This window comes from Lathamus discolor, chromosome 5, assembly GCF_037157495.1.
Source record: "Lathamus discolor isolate bLatDis1 chromosome 5, bLatDis1.hap1, whole genome shotgun sequence".
In the NCBI taxonomy this organism is placed as follows: Eukaryota; Metazoa; Chordata; class Aves; order Psittaciformes; family Psittacidae; genus Lathamus; species Lathamus discolor.
The window spans coordinates 15,107,848-15,130,133 of NC_088888.1; the positions used below are offsets into that span (position 1 = coordinate 15,107,848).

At 36.8% G+C, this 22,286-nt stretch overlaps 1 protein-coding gene across 2 annotated transcripts in view; it reads left to right on the forward strand.

The window, feature by feature from the left end:
- The window catches only part of GPATCH2 (G-patch domain containing 2), a 124,324-nt gene extending 102,344 nt beyond the window's left edge, over positions 1–21,980 (forward strand). For both annotated transcript variants that reach the window (XM_065679863.1, XM_065679864.1), the window contains exons 9-10: positions 7,140–7,222; positions 18,341–21,980. In XM_065679863.1, coding sequence (XP_065535935.1) covers positions 7,140–7,222; positions 18,341–18,510 — 253 coding nt within the window. In that variant the 3' untranslated portion in view covers positions 18,511–21,980. The remainder of the gene's footprint in view (positions 1–7,139; positions 7,223–18,340) is intronic.
- Positions 21,981–22,286: the final 306 nt, after the last annotated feature.

Genomic DNA, 22,286 nt, shown 5'->3' on the forward strand with positions numbered 1-22,286 from the left:
TTATATTCTTTTCATAATAACGTTGCACTAGGACTTTCAGTAATACAGGTCTGTCATCCTTATGTGTAAAGTTATGTTGTGAACAGATTGGCATAGTATGAAAGGAGTCTGATGGAGTTGCATGGTTTTATCACATCTGTTTAAGATGTAATAAAAGGAAAATAAAGGGCATAGCTCTTCTGGTTAATAGAATTGTTTTCACACTTGTGGAGGCAGGGGAAGCAATCTGTTGTGTAGATGATGTCATTCAGTCAAGTCTGAAGGAAAGCTTCACTATTTGTAAAAGATGTGGAGGAATCAGGTGTGGAACTGATTCCACCATTCCACCTGAATGATGTCTGAGAAAACTGATACCAAGAAGAAATATATATTCATCTTCATAAGCATTAAAAATTATGGATATGTTGAACATGCATTGTATTTCGTTATTCTGTTGCTAGCTCTTTAGCACTGAATGAAAAGTTTCTGTAAGGACTTTTCATGTAATTTGTAGACAAGACTAATTTGCAGCAGTACTGGTCTACTACTCCTAGCCAAGAGAGAAATACTTTTAATGCTGTGAACATCAGGGATGATCATGGGGGAATATGTGTGTATTTGTGAATTATTTCACATATTAAAACCAAACCCAAGCAAACTAGAGGAAGTGATTTCCAAGTCTCTAAGAATCTGTCTGCTGATACTGTGTATCACCAGTGCTGCTTTCACAGGTTTTATAAAAGCTTGTGACATTCTTCTCATCCACTGAGAGGTTTTGGTGGAAGTAGAGCTAGATCTTGTGTGCAATGTGAGCATATTTCAGTGTCCCAGTATCAAAAGTATGTATTTTTTTCTGGAACAAAGGCACAAGTGAGGAATTGTTCACCAAGAATGCAAGCTTTGATGTAGACTGTGGTGAATGTTCTGGCATTTAATATACTGAATGCCTAGATTGCCACCAGGCACATACATGTGCATTTGACACGTTTCTGTCTGTCACAAATATACTAATAACAAAAATGCTTTCAGACTGATATGACCTAGAGTCAGGTAAATTTGAATTGAGTGAGGTTTTTCTCAAATGTTTTTAACAAAACATTGCTGGATTGTTTTTCAGGATTGCTCCTGATATTAAGATGTGGAGCCCAAATCTTCCTTGTTAAAGCAACTATTATGTTCACACCCATCTGTCTTCATCTACTCCCCAAGAATGCTGGCCTCAAAGTAGTGCCCTGTGCATCTGCAGGAAGTGCACGTGCTGTGCATATTTTAGAGAGCAAAAGAATGTATGTTCCTTCTTCAGAATGCATAAGGAGCCATTCCTCTCTAATTGTCCACGGGGCACAGCATTTCTGTATATGTTACTCTTCTCTGGGCGTTCAAATGTTTTGGGCAAGCTGTATGCTACAAAAGGATAGAGGAAATTTTTCCTTCTGAAATTCCTTAGCCATTGTTTTTCATCTGTTTTTCCTCAAAACCAAACCTGTGTTGCATATTTCAGTGTAATATTAAGAAGTCATCATGCATCTTTTCTGTGGTTATATTGAGATACATTCCAGAGGCAAAGATTAGACATGTTTGCTATACCTTGCTAATACGGAATGGTCTTTCCAAATTCACAACACCAGTTGCCTACTACATGGATTTAGAATTTACATTTACATGTAGAAATAATAGGTTTAATGGTATTTACCTCTAAACTGATCATAAACTATTCCATGGGCTCAGATGCTCTTGAAGCCGTTGTCTGCCACTTGTGGAGGTTTGGGAAGGTACAGTGAAAGCTGAAGTTCACCCAAGCTGTCTTATTTAAGCAGTGCTAATGGATGTCATTGGCCACCAGATACAGCAGTGTCTGCATTTTAAGCCATTTGAGAAATGAGATAATCTGTACTACAGGTCCATTCTGTTTAATGATATGAGAACCATTTCTGTGACATTTTTGTGTAAACAAAACTTAAATAATGGTGTGTTTACTCAAATTATTCTTTGATTTTATAATGTTCCACACATTCCATTTCTTTGATCATTTTGTTGGCTTGCTTCTCTGTTATGCAACTGTGAGTTGTTGAGTTCTTCTGGTTTTTCTTTTTTTTTGTCTGCTGTTTGTGAATGTTGCTTCACACACACCCTACTCAGTTTCAGTTTATAGGAAATTTTTCATCATTTCAAGCTTTATGTGACTTGTGGTCCATACTGCATTCTCTCTTTAGTCATATCCATATTCATATCTATATTTTAAGACTGAGAACTGACAGTTTCAGTTAGATTTTGCCTTCAAAATAATTCTCTCAGGTCCCTTCTAAAATGCAAGCCAGCCAACTCTTGCCTTATTGTAATGTCTTGTGAAAGAAGCTCACTTAAAGGCTTTTATCAAACCTCTCCATTAGCTGAAGCATTCAGCAGTGATGAACTTGCTGAGTTGTTCAGCCATCTGCAGGAATGCCCTTGATACTGTGGCTGAACAGTGTGTCACTGTTTACTGTGCATTTGTTCTTCAGGTGAGAGAGATGTTAATTGGAATGTAATGATAGGGAAGTATTGATCATTACTGATTTACCTAACTATGAAGTAGAAATCAGTCTAAACACACCCTCTGCCTGCTAGTAATCAGTACTTCTGTGCATTTTTGACACAAACAGAACATAAAACCATCACCTCCATTACTTACAAGCTATCTTAGCCATGCTGTGGTGTCGTCTGGTAAGTGGCTTGACACTAAATGTACTAAGGGACAAAATTAAGTTTGCCTTCAGTGATGTAAACATTGGTACAATTACAGTGCATCAGCGAAAGCAACTGCACTGATACTAAATAAAGGATTGCAGCTTGCAAAGAAAGTGATGGCAGACAGACGAAGTGAACCACAGACATGTTACAGTGAGACATATAAAATAAAATCACAAATGTTTTGTCTTTAGTACGTTAGTAGCCAGTTCCCCTATGTGCAGTGATGGCCTTGGTGGTTCAGGCCATTGTATCAGTGCATGTGAAGCTACATGCTGTGTAACACTGCAGTCCGTGCACCTTTCTGAAGGGACTGGGGAACTATTGCTACATTACAGCATGTAGGGATAGGACAAGGGAGAATGGCCTTAAGCTAGAAGAGGGTATATGCAGATTAGGTATTGGGAAGAAATTCTTCACTATGAGGGTGATGAGGCACTGGCACAAGTTGTCCAGAGAAGCTGTGGCTGCCTTATCTCTGGCAGTGTTCAAGGCCAGGTTGGAAGGGGCTTGAAGCAACATGATCTAGTGGAAAGTGTCCCTGCCCATGGCAGGGGAGCATTAAGGTCCCTTCCAACCTATGTAATAACCCAGAGAGCTAGAACTCAATTTCAGGAGTATCTGCTGTTCTACACCCATTTTACCGTATTACTCTTTTCAATGACTGGACCAATGAACTTAGACCTCTGATAGCAGCAGAAGTGATAACTACTCGTGAAAGAGTTAAGAACCGCTTTATGTTCTTAGTTGCTCAGAAGGTAGATTACGATTGGAGCAGTGTAGCTGTAGGTTCACCTACAGAACAAGATGCTTTTATTGGAATGTAACCAAATGGTCCATTGACTGTATAGGTCAGGGTAGATAAAAGTCTGACATAGCTTACTAAAAATGGCTTGGGGAGGTGAATGTGTGTAACTGCAGAAAAGGCACTCATCAAAAATATTTGTTTATTGAGCTATGGGAATTACAGACAAAGAGATCCTGTCATGTGTGCATGGATAGAAATGCTGGGGGAGCTTAAAGAGGCAGTTCTAGGCATGTAACCATATTAAGGGCAATTACTTGAAAAAAGAAATTATAGGGAGAGTGCAACTATTTAAGAAGGAGGTAACAATTTCTTTCAGCGAATGTTTATCACAGGAACACATATATGCTTGTGAATTGTTTTACATCTCATTGCTTCTATGAAAACACTCGCTATATCAAAACCCTTTCTGGAGTGTTTGCTATGTGTTTATTCCAACTGCTATTCTGTTGTTATTGCTTTCCTAGCCTCTCTTCATTTTTGGAGGTTCTTATGTACCACCTAGAAAGGAGAATCTCAACACTGCACATGATGGAAAATTAATACAAATTGGCAGTGGCTTTTCCAGTCTTTTTGCTCAGTACAGTGAGGCATGACACAACAACAAGAGAATTCTTGGCATGCCAGTGCAAGTTCACACCAGCCTGACTTTTGCAACCCTCTCGTTTCCCTCTGCCACAACTTTGCCACTGCTATGACACTTGCAGGCCTGCTCGGCCGCGGTGCAGCTGATGCCCTGTCCATGCTCATATTTTTCTTATTGACAGTGAGTGTTCTTGCCAAACGCCAGGGACCATAGTCACATCTGTTTGTCTCCCAAGCTTGTCTGAGGCTGCTTGGGAACACTTTTTATCCAGAGGGCAGCTTTAACTAGGCCTAATACTCTGAAAATCCTCTATTTGTAAATGCATACAATGAGGCGACAAGTTCCTGTTGTCTTTCCTTAGAAATTATTCCATTTGACACTGCTTGCTCCAGTCCCTGTCACCAGCACGTCAAAAGCCAAGTTTTCAGGCAAGGTGGTCTTAACAAGTTTTATTTTTTCCCTAATAAAATGCCTAGCTTCCATCCAGAGCACTATTTATAAACAATAGCTAGAAGCAAGCTAGGGGTAAGTAGAGAAAAGTCAGGCAAATAGCTTTCTTCCTGTCTGTAATCTGTGCTCTTCTGATTTAATGCTAAGAAGCATAATGCTGAACTTAGTCTGGTTGAGAGTCAAGAGTTCTCCCTAATTTATAATACTCCCATTACACGCGTTTCAAAATGTAGTGTTCAGCATCAGAACACTACTTCATTATGTCTAAGCTGTCAGTTCCAAAGCAGTGATATTTCTTGTCTATTCCTCTTTAAAATCTTTTAAAAAAAGCTTTTTTGTTTTACTGTGATCTACATTGGCAGCACATATCAAATGTTAAGACCTAGCAAAAGCAAATGCCGCTTTAGAATCCTGAGCTAGCTTAATGTTTGATGTTAGTGACCATAAAACCAGGCTTGACAAAGCCTAATTTATGCTCTAGTATATTGTTATTTATTTGTGGTGTACAGAGTTTTTGTTGACAACAAAGAAATACCCACTCTCACCTTGGCTGGTGACGGGGTTGTTGTGCTCAGCAAAGGCGAATGATTCATTTATGCTGAAGGAACAAGGCTGCCTTTCAGACGTTCATTGATTTTAAATTAAAAAGTAACTGCTATGTTCTACATGAAGGGTGACAACAATAACAAAGTAGTCCTTACTTAGTGTTATTTGTTGCAACTCCATTTGGTGTGCCTGGAGGAAAAGTGGGGAGACCCCAGTACCATAATCTTACAGATCAATAATCTAGATATCTCAATGTAGTGTAACAGATAATCAATTCTGGGTAAAATAACTCAAACGCTGGTGCTGTTACTGCTGTAGCTCAGGTCTTCAGGTTCAATTGCCTGACTTTATTAATTTTTATCTTTCATCCTACTTGTATTCCTGGAGACTTTCTCCCTTTTTCATTTGGAAGACAAAATGGAGAGTTGTACACTGTTTAACATAGAATTTACCACACAACTTATTCTGCATGTTTAATATCAGTATTAAATATCGATCTATTGATAATTAAACATCTCAAATGTTTCTTTCTCTGAGAATTGTTTCCCCATATTAAATATGAGTGTTGTACAGTCAATTATGAACCGGTTTCTTTCTATATTTAGAACTGAAATTTATCACTGTGTTAAAACTAGTTCAACTGTGTTCAGTATCTGGATGTTAAAATAGAATGCAATTTCAATGTAGAAAAATTGTAAGGAAAATATGTGGTTTAGAACAAAGAGAATTGAGTAAGTTTTGAAATAAGGGCTCATTAAGTGAAGCGATATGCACTCCTGTGTGAAACTTAAGTTTCTTGGAATATTTTATTATTTAAATAAAAGCACTCTGGTACTTGTTAATGTACTGTAACATTTTATACAAAGGATGTTGAGAATTGTACATTGTCATCTTTTTCATCAAGGAATTGTTATCACTCTTACATTATTGAGTAGATCTGAGGTCTCTCAACATTATGTGACCATTTGTTATTCATTTAGAAGCAGTATAGCTTTAAAATGTTTATAAATGCAGTGAAGGATCAGCCATATATCCTCACTGAAACCAGATCCCGTGAGTGACAGAGTGTTACTGTGCTACACTAGACTGTCAGATGCAATTCTCAGCTTGTAATTTTATCAACATTCACTGCACCTCTGTGGTAAGAATCACAGTTCTCTGTAACATTTATGGAGACATATTAAGATTGTGGAGTATAGAAACTACTGCCTTTTCCTCCCTTCTGTTCTAGTTCTTCAAAAAAAATGCCAGCTACATATATTTCATTCTTTAAGCACTGTCTATTACTTGAAGATAAGTAGCTCTAACTGTCCTTTAAGGTTATATTCCAAAATTCAATACTTGGAAATTCCAGATGTACCCTTTTCAGTGGTACCTGACTTCTAATGGCTGGCTTTAAGGCAATAAGATTTGCTTGTTTGGCATCCTCTGCAACTCCACCAATTTTCCAGTCTCCAAGTGTAAGCTCATTATTCTTTAATGAGTATAACAGATACCGTGCTTCTATGTTACCGTTCTCACAACTTGCCACTGAATTAGAAGAGGACAAATTGCTGTGCTACAGGTTTATTCCATGCACCTTCAAAGAGTTTACTCTTTCATGTTTTATCATTCATTCTTCAACTTATCTTAAAGTGAGAATGGTCTTCATGTAATAAATGATGTTCTGGCAGTGAGGGGTTACTAGCCAACTGATAACCTACGAACAATGTTGTGATCTCTGTAGATAATTAATCTTAGATATTTTCCTGTTAGGAGCAGCAGTGTTTTTGTTTTATCTTGAGCTAGAAAGATTGCCAGTTTTGAAAATTAAAAAACATTCCCTTTGTATTATTCATTCCAGCAACAATTCACGGTGCTGCATTTAGGTACTGAGTGCTTGTCAACAAACATAATTATACTTCGATACAAACAAGATTGGTGGCATGACTGTGCAGCTTCATCTCAGTTGAGAATGTTTTGATACAGGTTCAGATTATACAAGCTGTGCATTTACGTGGTGCTTTTCTTCCTTTGTTAATAGTTTTCTCCTGTAATTACTTGCAGGCAAACCAGTGTACATTTAGGATCATTGTGCATGGGAGACATCAAACGGAGAAGGAAAGCTGCTCCCCTGCCAGGACCTACAGGTAACCAATTTCCCTGAGACAGAACACAAAACACAAGATGTTAAATCTCTAAATACAAAGCAGTAGGTCAGTGACCCAGAGAAATGCTTGATAAATTCAGTAACTTCCCATATAACTTCAGGTATGTTCTATCTTTATTTATTAATAGAGATTAAGAAATAAATACAGTCTCTTAATTCCCCTTCAGACATTTCTGATTTCTAGTCCTTTGTAGTCAAGCCTTTAAAGAGAATGCATCTTTTTCTTCATATACTGAGAATCATAGACAGTAAAGATTACTGCTTATGTCTGTTGAAGCATTACAAGGTAGAAGACATGAGGTGTCTTTTTTCTGTGAGGAATGCATATGAATACTGAATAAATACCCTTCACAATAAAGATAGTATGTGAATTCTTGGGCAAACAATAGAAACGTTAAGATAAGGAGATAAAATGAGTGCTGTAGATTAGATAGGGAGCACTTGCAAGCACATTCCTGGAAGATTTTTACAGATGGGAGGTCACCACCACTGGATGCATTTTGCTGATGTCACAGCTGTGAAATTACTTTTTCAATACTTAGGAGTGATTTATAGGACTCTCATCAGTTTGTTGTATTATATATGGTGCATACTGGACAGATTAGATGCACGTGTGCCTCTGTGAGGCTTTTTATGTATTGCTAATATGGAACTGTGGATTGCATCTCCTCATCATATTAATTACTATAGCAACATAGACAACACATACAGTTTTTCAAGTATATTCTAAATAGATGTCTTTACAGAAGCCTAATATTTGTATTCCAGCTGAATTCATGCTCCTGAAACTTCTTTGTTTCAAACCTCAGTGGCAGCAACAGACCAAGAATAACATTAAAAATGTTATAAAAGCACCTCAGTGGCAGCAGTCTGGAAAAAGAGAATGTGTGGGTCAGTTTCTAAGACTCTGAACATATGTGAAGTGAGAAAGAAAAATACTTAATGGCTGAAGAGAGAATAATATCATTATTTCTACAAGGTGATTTTCACTTCACAACTTTCAAGTACTAGAGGATGTCACTTTGTACTGAGAGAGTATGAAGTATCATGAAATTAATTTTGTTATTCATTTTACCTTGGGCTTTCAACATTAAGTATTTTATTTTATGAGCTAGCTCCTCTGCGTAACTTTGCAAAGCCAATATTTTGATACTAAGGCAAATATATTATGTGGTCATTCAATGTTATATATATAACTATTCACAATTTTAGAGATTTTTTGCCCCCCAAATGTGCCTTTATGTGAAGAGTGACAGGTAATGGTGGTGGATAACGGTATTGTATGAGGTATCTTGTAACTAATGTGTGAGATTTTCTTTTTCAAGTTCAAGGTGATCTTTTCAGTTTTATTCTGGGCAGGAGGATTCTGATTTTTTTTTCGCATGGTCTTTATATAAGGTTTTTTCTACATTCCATCATTGTATGTTTTTAAGCAAATAGAAACTTTGGTAAACTTTGAGTAAACTTGTACATACATTTAGGTAATGTTTATAAATTACTTATATAAATTACTTCTATAAATTAAATAAATTTTATAAATTACAGTGTATAAATTACTACAGCTTTCTCAAAAGCTAACCTTCCTACAGGTAAATTATTGTTTAGCCATCACAATCCTTGTTTATTTGTCATTGTCAGTATTTCTTGCCATTTAATGAAAGAAACAGGGTCTTGTTTTAGAATGGAAATCCATTTGGATTAAAATGAAAGATCACTGTTTGATTATTCTTCTTTCAGTAGTTATAGTGAGCTAACATAAAGGAACAGAAGGACTAGATTTTATGGAGAAGAATTTGTAAACCTTTTTTCTTGAAAGAAAGGCAAAATTATTTACATGAACAAAAGTTGGAAGTGGGAAGAAACCTTCTGCTAATAATAGCCCCTATTTAACATCATAGCAAATCCTCAAAGGCTGTCTGTCAATGAGTCATGAACTGTGAATGTTTGCATTCTCACAAGGGTAGCCCCTGCTACTTTCAGACACCTTACAAAGCCATAGACTTCTGTAGCAAGCAGTGTGATTGGTTAAACATTTATTAATTGTGACAAGAACACCCAATTTATTTCAGTACTCCAGCTTATTTACTGCTCTTTCACCTTAGTATTTTGTATTGAAAAAGTAAAATGAATATTGATAGAGGTAGATATTGATTTCTAAATTTATAGCCTGTTTTCAATCCAGAGTCAAAGACATATACCAATAGGTTTGTGTATACTAGTAACAGAGGATGTAGATTTACTTGTACAGCAATGAGAAGGTACTGAAGCAAGAAAGTTTCAACAGTACAGAGCATTTTATGGTTTCAAAAATGTCATTTGTAAAGGTGAAGAAACTCTGTGTTCGAATCAGTGTAGAAAATGGGAGATAATTCAAGTGTGGATTGTTAGGAGCTGGCAGTACTGAGGCAGGAGTGTCCTATTCTGCCTTTTTTGCTAGGATACATTTTCTGTTTTGTGGATACTTGATATAGTCCCATCTGTGCATTACTGGACATAGCTCATTAGTACATCAACTAAAAAAGATACTAGTAAAAATCATGTACTTCCTATGATTTCTTTCAAGAATTAAGTGTTGTGCATTATAAAAAATGTATTTTTTGCATAGCATCTTCCATGAAACCAATATAATTTCAGTGATTCTAGTCAGATTTGAGACCAGGTCACTCTCAATGACTTTGTGCCCTCTCTGACTACCTGAGTGGCAGAGCTGTGTCATATGACACCCTGACATATTTCATTGCAGCAATACAGTGCCCTGAAGTTTGTAGAAAAACCTCTTAGACAAGCTAATACATTAGCATGGAAATAGTCCTACCAAAACTGGGTCCTCTATTAACGAAAATAATAACAAAACAACAAAGAACTTCTATGGAAGAGAAAGGACATTCTCTGCAAAGTGTTATTACTACCTGGAATGCCTGCTTTGAGAAAGTTTTACAGTCACCTCAGTCTTACATTACTTAGACTCATAGCAAACCAGTAGATCCTACAAAATTTTAGATGCTATATTCATACATTAAATATGCATTTAGCCCAGTTCCTTTCCTACTAATTCTGTCTTTTTCTGTACAAGCTTTTATTCTCAGTCAGCTCCTGTTAAATCCCAAAGTCTTCTTTATTTCTTTTCGTTTGGTTTTTAATAAGAAACCTGTAGATCTTAAATACTGGGAAAAATCATCCAATTCTGTTTCACATCTGTGGGATGTTAATAACTTAATTTACAGAATGTAGAAATTTTTTATTCAGAACAAGAAAAGAGTTAAGTTTCATTGGTGTGCCTTGTAAATAGCCATTTATTTCTATTGGAAAACACTCTTTTTGCTCTGATGTTTGCAGTTTGGAGCAGTGTAGAAAACCTGCAAAAACTAATTTTGAAAAGAAAAAGTGATTTTGTACTTAAAATACAAGGAATGTGCATATGAAATATAAGTTATTGCATAACAAATATAAGTTATGGGAACTTTAATACATTTTGCAAAAGCAAATTTCAGCTGTCATTTTCTTTATCTCGTTGGCATGCTACACTTCAGGCTGGTGCTGATTGAAATGACCAAGTTAAAAGTCTCATTTTAAAGAATGTGTTTTAATGAAAAATATGACAGATTCTTAATTACAGCAGAAATACTGAGCACTGCAATAATGCTATCATGACTCACTTTAACAAGGTAATCAAAAGGGTACATGTTTCCATTCCTTTTTAAAAATTGCCAACAGAACAGCTAAGCTAACTATTTTGCTGATGCTTAATATGTCAGTGATTAAAAATCAGACCTGAATACCTACAGTACCAAAATTATGATTTGAAAAAAAATGGTGATTGCACTGTGGTAACAGAGGTGGCTGAGGCTAAGTTTGTGGTGAAGGTCAACCTAGTGATATTTGTAGAAGATGAGTAGACTTTTGTGTACTTGGATGACCTGGCAGTTTATTACCAAAATTCTAGACAAACATATGCCTACTTTCTTTTTAGTTTGATTCACTGTTGTTTTTTTTTTTTTTTATACTAAATGTACAACTCCTTAGGCAGAAATCTCTTTTCAGAGGGTAATATAACGTTGGCATATGTTATGAATGCTTTCCTTTATTGCCTTGCAGTATTTCTTATCCTTAGTCTACCGAAGTCCTTTCTGGCATAGACAACATATCTGCTTGACAGTCTGGCCTATGGATACTCTTCTTCCTTGGGTTGGTTTATGCAGCAGATTGAATTTGTTCCATTATTTTGTTTCTCCTACCATATAGTCTCACTAAATCAGTTCAAAACTTAAAAGGGTGCAGAGTGCCATCTGGTATTGGAAACCACTGTCCTTTCCAAACAATAGACTTTTCATGTTGAGCTTGAGATCACTGGTTCAAACAAGGCCCCTTACATATAAATAGCAGAGTAATGAGGAACTTCAGAAGAGCCACAGCGCAACAAGAACCAAGCTTATACTGAGAATTTGTGATGGATTTCAGCCTATATATTGACACTGCCAATGCTAATGTAATAACTTTTATATTCTGATGCCTTCTTTACTGATAGAGGGATTACAGTGAGTATTGTTTGCATAAATAAATAGGCAAGAGGTTATTTAGCCCATAGTAAAAAATATGCAGATGTATTTGCTGAGCTGTAATGGATTAATCTTCATTTTAAAATGAAGATAATTCGATATTAGATAATACTCCAACCACAAAGGCACAGAATAGAAGTGGAGCTTCTATTATATAATAACAGAAGTGGAACTTCATCTCCAGTAGCCCTGCAATCCATCCCAAATTGAGTTAGGGTCAGATAGAGCTGCTGTAATGTACATAGTTCCGATATCAGTTTAATCCTCAATCTTTCTGCTGAAATTAACAATAAATGCGCTGTCCGTTTTGAGAGTATTACTGTGATTTAAATTCTATCCCTGTGGGTTTCAGTGTAAGGTTACAAGTCTTAAAAGTCAGGGAATGCTTATCAGAAGGGAGCAATTTTACAAGTTTTGAGGGGTTTGGAAGGATCCCCAGTAAGAAAACTACTCCCAAAATGCCATCTGGTGATGTTCTGTCAGCATAGACAAGGCATAAACCTGACCACCCTTGGACCCAAGTGAAAAGACATTTCTTGGTTATTAAAGAGATTCCCCTAACTGAGGGATAAATGTGAATCTAATAATTCCAGATCTTCCCAGCCAATTTTAGTAGTAGTAAAGATTGAATGGGCATAAAGTTAACTTTACACACAACGTAGTCCAGTAGAGCATGGAATGAGAAGAGCACCAGCAATCCCATTTCCAAGTAATCTGTGATTCTGGATGACCAGTTGAAGCTAAAGTTTAGAGTCTCAGTTTTTCATCTGTGTGTGGATTTATGTTTATATATTCAGGAGAGTTGAAAATTGATTTAAATCTATGCTGCAAGAAATAATGCATTTACCCATGCTGCAATTATGCAACAATTCCTTGCAATCATAGACTCAGCTGGGTTGGAAAAGACCTTTAAGATCATCAAATCCAACCTTTAGTCTAGCACTGCCATGGCCACCACTAACCCGTGTCACTGAGGGCCTCATCTGTACAGTGTGTGAACACTTGCAGGGACAGTGACTCCACCACTGCCCTGGGCAGCCTGTTCGAATGCCTGAGCATTCCTTTGGGGAAGGAGCCATTCCTCTGGGGAAGGAATTCCCAAAAATATCCAGTCTAAGCCTACGCTGGTGGAGTTTGAGGCCATTTTCTCTTGTCCTATCACTTGTTACTTAGGAGAAGAGATTAGCCACTTCCTCACTCCATCCTCCTTTCAGGTAGTTGTAGAGAGTGATAAGATCCCCCCTGAGCCTTCTCCAGACTGAACAATGGGGCAGTATTAGGGAATGAAACTATGGCAATACAGACAATAACAAAACCCTGCTGTGGCTGCTGGGTAGATATGGAAGTTCTGAACACCTACTGCAGTTATAGCTCTGTCCTCTGCAATTTTTATCTCTCTGCTAGCTAGAATAAAATGCAATGCAAGCAGGCTCACCTGAGCTATAGTCATTCTGAGGTTATTCTTCAGGCACAGTCTTAGATAGCCCAGTGTGAGGGATACATAAAAGTCTGGTATAAAAATGCAGTCTCAAATATTTAGCTAAATAATATGGCATTTTCATAACATGTTTATTTTAGCTATGCAGCCATACTATACTGAATTTTGAAAAGCACTGATTTTAGAAATCACAGTATGGCTGTCGGCTGTGCTCATGATGCTGACTGCACGATTATCCAAACCACTTTTAACAATACAAACATCCAGCCAGTGTGATTCCCATTTTGCTAGTTAGAGCTGGCATAAGAAGATGCAGCAATGTGTTATTCTGATTACATTCCTTATAAAATTGTCTTGTGTCTCAGGATCAGTCCCTACTGTTCTGAGCTCATCTGTCTAGTGAGGAGTCAGAAAAGCAAAAGGAGAGATGGAATATTAAATGCTCTCAGAAAATGAAGGGGAATGTGCATTAGCTTTTAAAATAAAGCAGCATGTATCGTTTCTCCTTCCATTGGCTGTTTATCCAACATCAATACAACACTTTAGGAGCCAAATTACTAAACAAGCTGCCAATTAGGCTTGCAGTCAGCTGGATAGATTAGTGGCTAAGAGAGGCAGATACAAGATTTTCATCTCTTGAGCCAATTACGCAAGTGAATTACCATCCACAATGCTCCTTGGAAGATTTGAGGTAGAAAGACTGACTCTGCTGTGATAGACATAAGTGAGATCCAGGGTAGGGGGTAAGGGTTAGCAGGCCATGTATTGCAAAAATTACCCAGGCAAAAAGAGATCCTTCTAGGAAAGGATTTAAAGGATTTAAGGCTGCTGGGAGTGATAGAAGAGGAAATAATAGTTGTGGTGTGCACTGCAAAGTCATTGCTGTTCTGCTCACAAGTCTTAATCGTATAAAAGAAAGATGAAAGGCCAAGGCTGTATTTATGTACAGTGTCATTTTCTCAGAACTGTTTAAAAAACAAAAAAAAAAAAAAAAAAAAAAAACCCACATTTTCTTAGATAAGGGTTAAGAGATTGAACCTAGCCATATTCTGATTTTAGTCACCCCAGTATAAACTGTGTGTTTTATTCTTATCCAGCAATTGGGCCATACAAATATTGTCACAATTATGGCTTATAGAGTCACATTTCCTTTATTATTCTGTAATAAATGATAACCTAAATAGTGATATTTATTTTTTTAGAAGCATTTTGCAAGTAAAATTTATCTGTCAGATCAAAACTGTGCATAGGCTCATTTGTTTCCTGATGGAGATGTTGCACACTGGTGTAACATTGTTCCTTAAATATGAAGCAAATTTAAAACCTGAACTTTTGCAAGCTGTTGTATCCAAAAATGATTAAACAGATGTGGAGCCTGCAGCAGCATTAGACCTCTGATCTGATTTTAGCTTACAGATGGAATTAAATTAATTCATGGCAATCACTGTAAAATCAAGGGTATGGCACTGAATGCTAGTGTACTCTTTAACCAGGACATACCTGTCTCAACAGCTGTTAAGAAAAAGTGACATACCTTTATTTTTCATTGAAACATGCCTTTAATGCTGTCATAAATATCATACCAAAATTAAACAAATGCAATGAGGTTTTTTGTTTTCCCCCTTCTTGGTTTTGCCTCTCTGCTCAGAGCTTCCCTCTTCCATGTATGTAAGGTCATACGTGTAGACCTTGAAGTGTGTCTGTTCGTATACACAAAGGTTTTAGGATTGTCTTTTCTTTTTTTCTTGCTTTCATTTACCAGTACTGCAAAGAGAGGGAACATAAGTGAGGACATTTTACAGTACTGTCTTTTCAAGCAAGTTGCTGTTCCTCAGTGTGTGCTCCTCACTTGTGTAACGGCAGGCACTTTACATGCAGACTACTCACCTGCAGCATCAAGTTGTTAGGGTTGCTAAAAATATTTTGTCTGCGAGTTCCTCATAACTCCTAGAACCCCACAGAACCTCATACAGCGTTAAACTTAGAAACATGTTTTTCTTGTGTGGGTTTTGCATAGTTATGTTTTGTGGGACAGTGCGATGGGTTATTTTGCTCTTGCTCCTGGGTGGGTCAAGAATGATGACATCCCAGAGATAACACAGCCACTTTCAAGGCCAATGTGCTTGGACCATTTTCTCTAACAGGCCCTACTCGCTAGTCCAAGAAGTGCCATAGGCATGAATTAAAAACCGAACTTGAAGATGAATACTGAAAGGACAATTACTGCTTTTAATTAGAAAATAAAAAGCCCAAAGCACAGGAATGGGAGTCAGGGGAATAGCACGCAGTGTAGCGTGATTTTTAGCAGCTCTCTCCTGTCAGGCAGTCAATCAGCAATGCAAATTTTGTCTTACAATTGCCGATTGGTGGTGGAATGGAGAAAGAGGACAATACCATTGTCCATATTCTTCTGATTCAGATGAAATCTGTTGCATTACAGATAAATCTTTCTAATGACGGTTGAAAATTTCAGGGATATTAAAGACAGATGTAGATATTTATATGAAACCTGACTATATTGAAAAGGAGTGGTCTGCATATATTAAATATTTTTCAAAATTAAAAGCTATCCATATTCACTTCATTTGCAAATGAAGGAGTAAGAGAAGGAGTAAGTAGTCAATTAGTAATATTGGCAAGTTGGGTGGCTTTTTGATTTTGACTTATTCTTGCTGAAATACAAAGCCTCCAAACACATCAGCCTTTGGACACTGTATGTTATCTGACTGTTTGCTCAAAACAAGTTGTGAAACCAAGTCTATGGTGGTTTCTGCTCCTTTTCTGTTTTTTAATCTGGTGATGAATAAGAACAGAACTCTTCAGGAGAGCTTTCAGTCTTCTAACAGGAGATAGAAACGTATGTACAGTGGAGGGGAAAATAGTATACAGTCTAGAAGTAATTACATGTTTTTAAAAACAAAAAGTATTCAAATTATCCTGTCAGTCACAGAAGAAAACTGCTGAGCTACTTCAAAAAATATTAAAACTAGAAACATCAGTTTATTAAATAACAGATTAATCTTTCATTTATCTTTTTTGTGAGGTTGCTCTGGCTGTCTTGAGAATTCACATCCCTATAGAAAGGTACATCTGTTACAGGAAAAGGTCTGTGGGCCTTTCCTCTAGACTAACAAAAAAGCTGTTTAAGTTGTCTTAGGCTATGCTTTGCATATCATTCCAGCAGCATGGCTGTCTTTGCCTAAGCAGCATTACAAATGGCTTAATTTTTCCAGTTCTTAGATGCCATGAAATATAAACTTGCTCTTTCCTGCTTGGCAGCTGTTGGATCATTTTTCCCTTTCAAGTTTCTCCCGTAATTATTCCAAGGATGTATATTGGAACGATGCTCCATTTGTTATCATCACGTGTTGTAAAATGTGGACCAAAACACACTTTCAGGATTTTACCTGAGAGGTTTGCCAGAACCTTAGTTGAACAGTGACCTTTTTTCTTTCCCTTCTTTGACCTAGAAAGTATAACTAAGAAGGTTGCAAAGCCTGTGTTGTGTATGCCAGTCAGTGTCAGGGACTCATGTGTATGAAAATTGCATCTGCCTGTGGGGGCCTGAAAAGAAAGGAAGTTTGGACATTGAATTTCGTGCTGGTCAGTTCAAGAGGAACCCTCTTGGGGACTGGAAGCTGCTGACTTAAAAGCCTTTATTGTAAGCATAGCTTCAAACCAGTATTAAAGGATGCCTCCTCTCAGTCCGTTTCCCTTTTACTTTGACTCTGGAACTAAGACACTAGAAAGCTATCTGTCTTTTATGTAGCCACTACTGAATATGAACACCTCTGTGGTGGATAATTCTGGACTGTGCTTACTGATAATACTGTAAATTCATCATCACAATCATTGCAAAGTTTTTAACATGCACCTCTCAATTTGAACTTCTGTCTGAATGTGGTTTCTTCTGTGTGTGTTCTGAGGCTTTTCAGAAGTGCACATTTAACTTTTCTTGTGTTCTTAGTGAGTTAATACAATTATGACCCAGCTGCTTGTCAGTGGCAAAGTCTTGATTGAAGACATTATAGTCCCCAAAACCATAGTCTCCTCCTACCATATTTTTCAGAAAGTAGCAGGCCAGAATAAATAGGTAGAAAGTTGAACAGATATAATTTGAAGCAGGGCACATGGTGGGATTTTGTTCTGTTATCAGGGGGAGGAAGATGTTTAGCAAAGCTGAAAACAAAATCCAGCTACCCATGTGCAACTGCTTATGTTAGTTCAAAAGCTGCAGCCCTTTTTAAAATAGCTTGTATGGTGTCATTTGATAAGTTTTCGTGCAGATTCTGGAAATAAATGTCATCTGTATCTCTCGTGTAAGACAGTTGTATATTGGAAGGCTTATTCATGTATCATCTCCAAATTCTATCTCGAGGAATTTGGTTGATGAAGGGAAAAAAAAACCTGCTTTGTTGCTTAATTTTTATGATGCATTCATGGAAAAAAATGTAATCTGTTATTAAAAAATTAATCTTTTCTATCAATACCTGCAATCATGATGATGTTTTCTGCTGTATGTGTGCAGCTTTTCTCAGAGATCTCAATAGTATGGGGGGAAAAGTATAAACAACACTTAGTGGCATTGAAAATACCAAAAGCAAACTTCCATATGTCAGATCTCTCTTACAACATTCAGTAAAAGAGAAACTGAGTAAAAATATAGCTGAGTTTCAGAATAGGAGACCACTTATTGCCAATAATGAAAAGATGGTTGTGATACTATGATGTGCCTCGGCTTAGTAACTGTATAGGACAAGAAATACAGGTAATCTTGCGGATGTATTGGTAGACTTGTGCAGGTGATGCATGTTCTTAGATGTAAAATCCACTGTGTTGGAATATAAAAGATCTGTCACACTATCTGTCATTCTTGAAAACCGAATGAATCTTTAAAAACATTAAAAATAAAGCAAAGCGTAAGAGTGTATTATTTAGAATCATATGCAACCAGGAGGTCAACATGTGCAAAGACAGCCTGTTCTAGCAACCTGTTAGATGAATTAGGAGAATAAAGAAGGTTTAAAGCTTTAAGGGAGATTATCCTGCTCTTCTCCACATGGCAGGCAGTGCTGATTAATGCTGTGTGTTTCTTTAATCTCAGGGTTTGTAGGTGAAAACACCCAACCAATTCCAGAAAACAACATTGGGAACAGAATGCTTCAGAGCATGGGCTGGACCCCTGGTACGGGCCTTGGACCAGACGGCAAAGGGATCGCAGAACCAATACGAGCTATCCAGAGACCAAAAGGACTTGGACTTGGATTTAGCTGACAGACATGCACTCTGGCTGCCTGATAAAAATACAGCTAAAAATTAATTTTAAAAGACACACAAAATAAAAAGGAAAAAGTAAACTTGCATCATTTGTTGTGATCAGCAAATTCTGTTATTCTCCTCTCAAAGATCACTGAAGTCAATCTGCTTCACATTAGCTACACCAGCTGCAAGGTACAGCCACAGTGACAGACCCGGCATTCAAGTCTTAACTTTATAATGGTGCTAAAATGTACAAAAATTTCTACTTTTTTTAGTTTCTGTTGTCTTAAAGTTTGTATTCAGCATAAAATTCCATATATTCACTTCTTTTCCTAATAGCTTCCGGCACAGCAGGTTTTAGTATATAAGCAAATTTACTTCTTTCTGTAAGTATAATTTCAGCTCAAGAATCTTGATCAGATTCATTGGGGAAAATATAACTTTTTATAGCTCTTGTGTTTCCCCCCTTTTCAGGCAGTTTCCAAACCTGGTATTTCTAGTGTTTAACAGTATTTGAGGATAAGCTGTCATTTTATACACGTTTCCCACTGGAAGGTGATATGGTATGCAGTTTTTGTATAAGAGCACGAAAAATGGCTTTGTTGTCATAGGAATGCCATTCCAACACTATTATCTGGCAATGTATCACTGTCTTCCACACTGAAGCTCCAAAGTAAAGCTTTTGTACTTGTTTTTGCATTCACAGGATTATCTTTCTTCATCAAATATTGTAGAATATTAAAATTTATTCTGACTTTGGATTTCACTTTATATTAATATCCTCAGTGTTCCCATATTTAGGAACAGTTTGAACTTTGAACCAGGAAATTGTATTTTATTGATGACTGTCTTTCAGTGTTTATATTTTGGGGGGTTGCATATTTTAAACAATTCAGTGTTCAACATCATGTTATCATTTGGTTTGTGATCAAGCTGGTGCCAATGAGCACCACTCTAAGGATCATGAACAGAAAAAGGGCAAGGAGGAGCAGGATTAGGGTCAAGGAAAGGAAGGAAAAGGATATTTTCATGGCATCTCACAAATATAAGCTAGCAATTTAAAATCAGGAAGGATCATTAAGTGTTTTAATCAGTATCCTAATGTGTCTAATGTCAGCAGAAGCAATTTCATTAAGCACCAACCAGTCAAGCTCCTAAGGTGCTTATTGGTCTGCCATATAAAACAAATTCCACTTTAAAATCAAATAATAGGGCTGAAGGAAACTGTGGTTCAGATGGTCTAAGGAGAAAATCCTGCCCCTGTCCCTGCCCACCCCTGTAGCAGCTGGCAATATTTATCCTGGCTGCAGAGGGAACAGGATTTGAATGTCCAGTCTTCTTTCTTTCTTCAAGAGAGGGGCTTCTCCCTCCCTCTGCTTCCAAACAGAAGAGAAAAATACCTACTTCCAGAGGCTTGCAAAGATATTCCCTTGGAATAAACAGAGCACAGCTTCCTTCATGTGACTGTGAAATATGGTGATGAATTTTAAGAGCTTTTACTACTTTTTGTTTTCTCTCAACTTCACCCATTTTCCCTGAAAAATAATACTAGGGAAAAAAATAGCAGTGTTACAGCTTTGAGTTTGCTAAAAAGAAATGTTTATGCTTTCCAGTGTGCGTACTGTCAGGTCGGGTACGTTGTTTCACCATACAGATAATGACTAAAATGTTAGTGCCTGATGCTGTTTTTAGTGATAGCTGAATGCACCTCTTCTCTGAGTTTCAGAAGAACTATTTATTTATTGCTGTTTAAATACTTGATGTAATTGTGTGGTTTTGCTTTTGGAAATAAGACATTTTAAGCACACTTGGGATTTATAATCAGTACGTATACTTTTTATTGGAAGGTTTTAAGGCATAGCATCATGCGAGTTTGCCACTTAAACTAAGTTAAATACATTGCACATCCAAACAATTTCAGGGCCACATATTGCAGAGAGCTAAGAGCCTGGAATTCTGCAGCTAGCAGAGGTACCCACTTTTATAAGTGTTATTTCCAATAATGGATTGATGTTGCGTGTTCCTGTACTTTCAGTGCAATATGCTACTGAGAGCGAGTTAGTTCTAAAGACCTCTTTGTATTGTACACCACAATCAAAAATTCCTTAAAACAACTTTAAACATATGAATTGTGAAAGTAAATCTTTAAGTTGTGGTTGGTTTTGCTGTATTTGCAAAACTGTAAATGAATATTCATTCTCTGTTAGGATTCCATTGTTTTGCTTTGGTTGCAACACCTGCATGTCTTGGGCTGGAAATTCTAAGTGTGGCATATATAACACTTGTTTGAAGTATTTCTGTGCAATTTACTGTAGCAGTAGTTCCTCAAGAAATGGGTCTGTGGCTCAGAAAGTACGTGAAAAAAAATTTCCTGTTTTAAAAAGATAAGAGGGAAATAATGGATACATGTTGAGAGAAAACCTCTTTAGCCTATTCAGCATTTTATTCATCCATTCATACACATACAGTGAAGTGGCCAACCCAGGAAACAGCTGTAATGGAAGAAGTATTTAGTCTGACTGGAAATCTTACAACTTTTTGTTTTAGATTAGTCTATTAGTGAGAAACTATTAGACTTCTCATAGGTGCCACAGCTGACTGTCAACTTCATTCATTTTAAGCTGCAGAACAAAGTGATTTATTAAAATACTTTAATGTAGTGCTTTAAAATATTTTTTTTTTTTTGTTTCAGTAAAATTCCCATTCTGACTCATTTCATTTCTGTTTTCTCCATATCTCATAGTAGTGGTTTTAAAGATAATTCTGGTAGTGTGATTTTTCATAGTTAAAATTAGTGTTAAGAAACAAAACAAAACTGAATTATACTTTTTCCTTTGTTAAGCCATTACATTGTTAGTCAGCTTTGAAACATGTCAAAGTACTTGGACTTATTGGAGGGATTCTTTAGGTCTTTCTCATACCTAACCTACAATCAAACTATGATGCCTGCTATAATGTTGGCTCACATTACTTTAAAATACACATAGAAGTATTTTCAGATAATCGTTCGTAATGGGTGTGACACTGAAGGGGGTTTTGCCTACATAAAGAAGTATGGGATCATCTTGTATCTAAAAGGTACCATCCATCTTGCCAGATTCTTTCCATTTAGGATTTTGATTAATCAGTAGCTCAGCTGTTACCATAGTATTCTTCTTCTGCAGAATATTTAGTGAAGAGACATTATGTATTATCAGCATTGCATTTTGCTACGTGTTCCATGGTGACTCAAAGTTCTGTGAATTGAGCCATTAACTGTTAATAAAAGAAACCCATGAGCACTGTCTTATTTTTAAATAAGTATTTGTCCAAGTCAGAGAAGCATTATCTCTATGTTCATTTGAACAAGTTTGTCCCTGCATTTGTCTTTCTGCAATTAGGTCAATAATGGGTGTAGAATGGCAGTAAATAGCTATATAATATGTATAGAATGCTTTGCTTTACCAACACAAATGCAAGATAAAATAAAATAAATAGACTCTGTTCTTGGGTTTTGTATGTTCTTTTCTTTAAACTGCCCTTTTCGGTAGCGTTGTTATTGCACAACCAAGTACAAAAACATGCTGTTTCTGAAATATAATTAAGGTTGGAGGTATCTTGTACCAAGCAGCTGCATATTATGCTAAAGCTACTGTACTCTTATATGTGCCTGTTTACTAGTACTTCTTTCTAGGTAGTTATTATCCAGCTGAAAAGGTTACACCACGCCGTGAGGAAATGCCTCATTTAAGATGTTTGCAGTACTTTTGTTACCATATTTGTCTAAGATGTTTAAATACAAGTTTTCATGA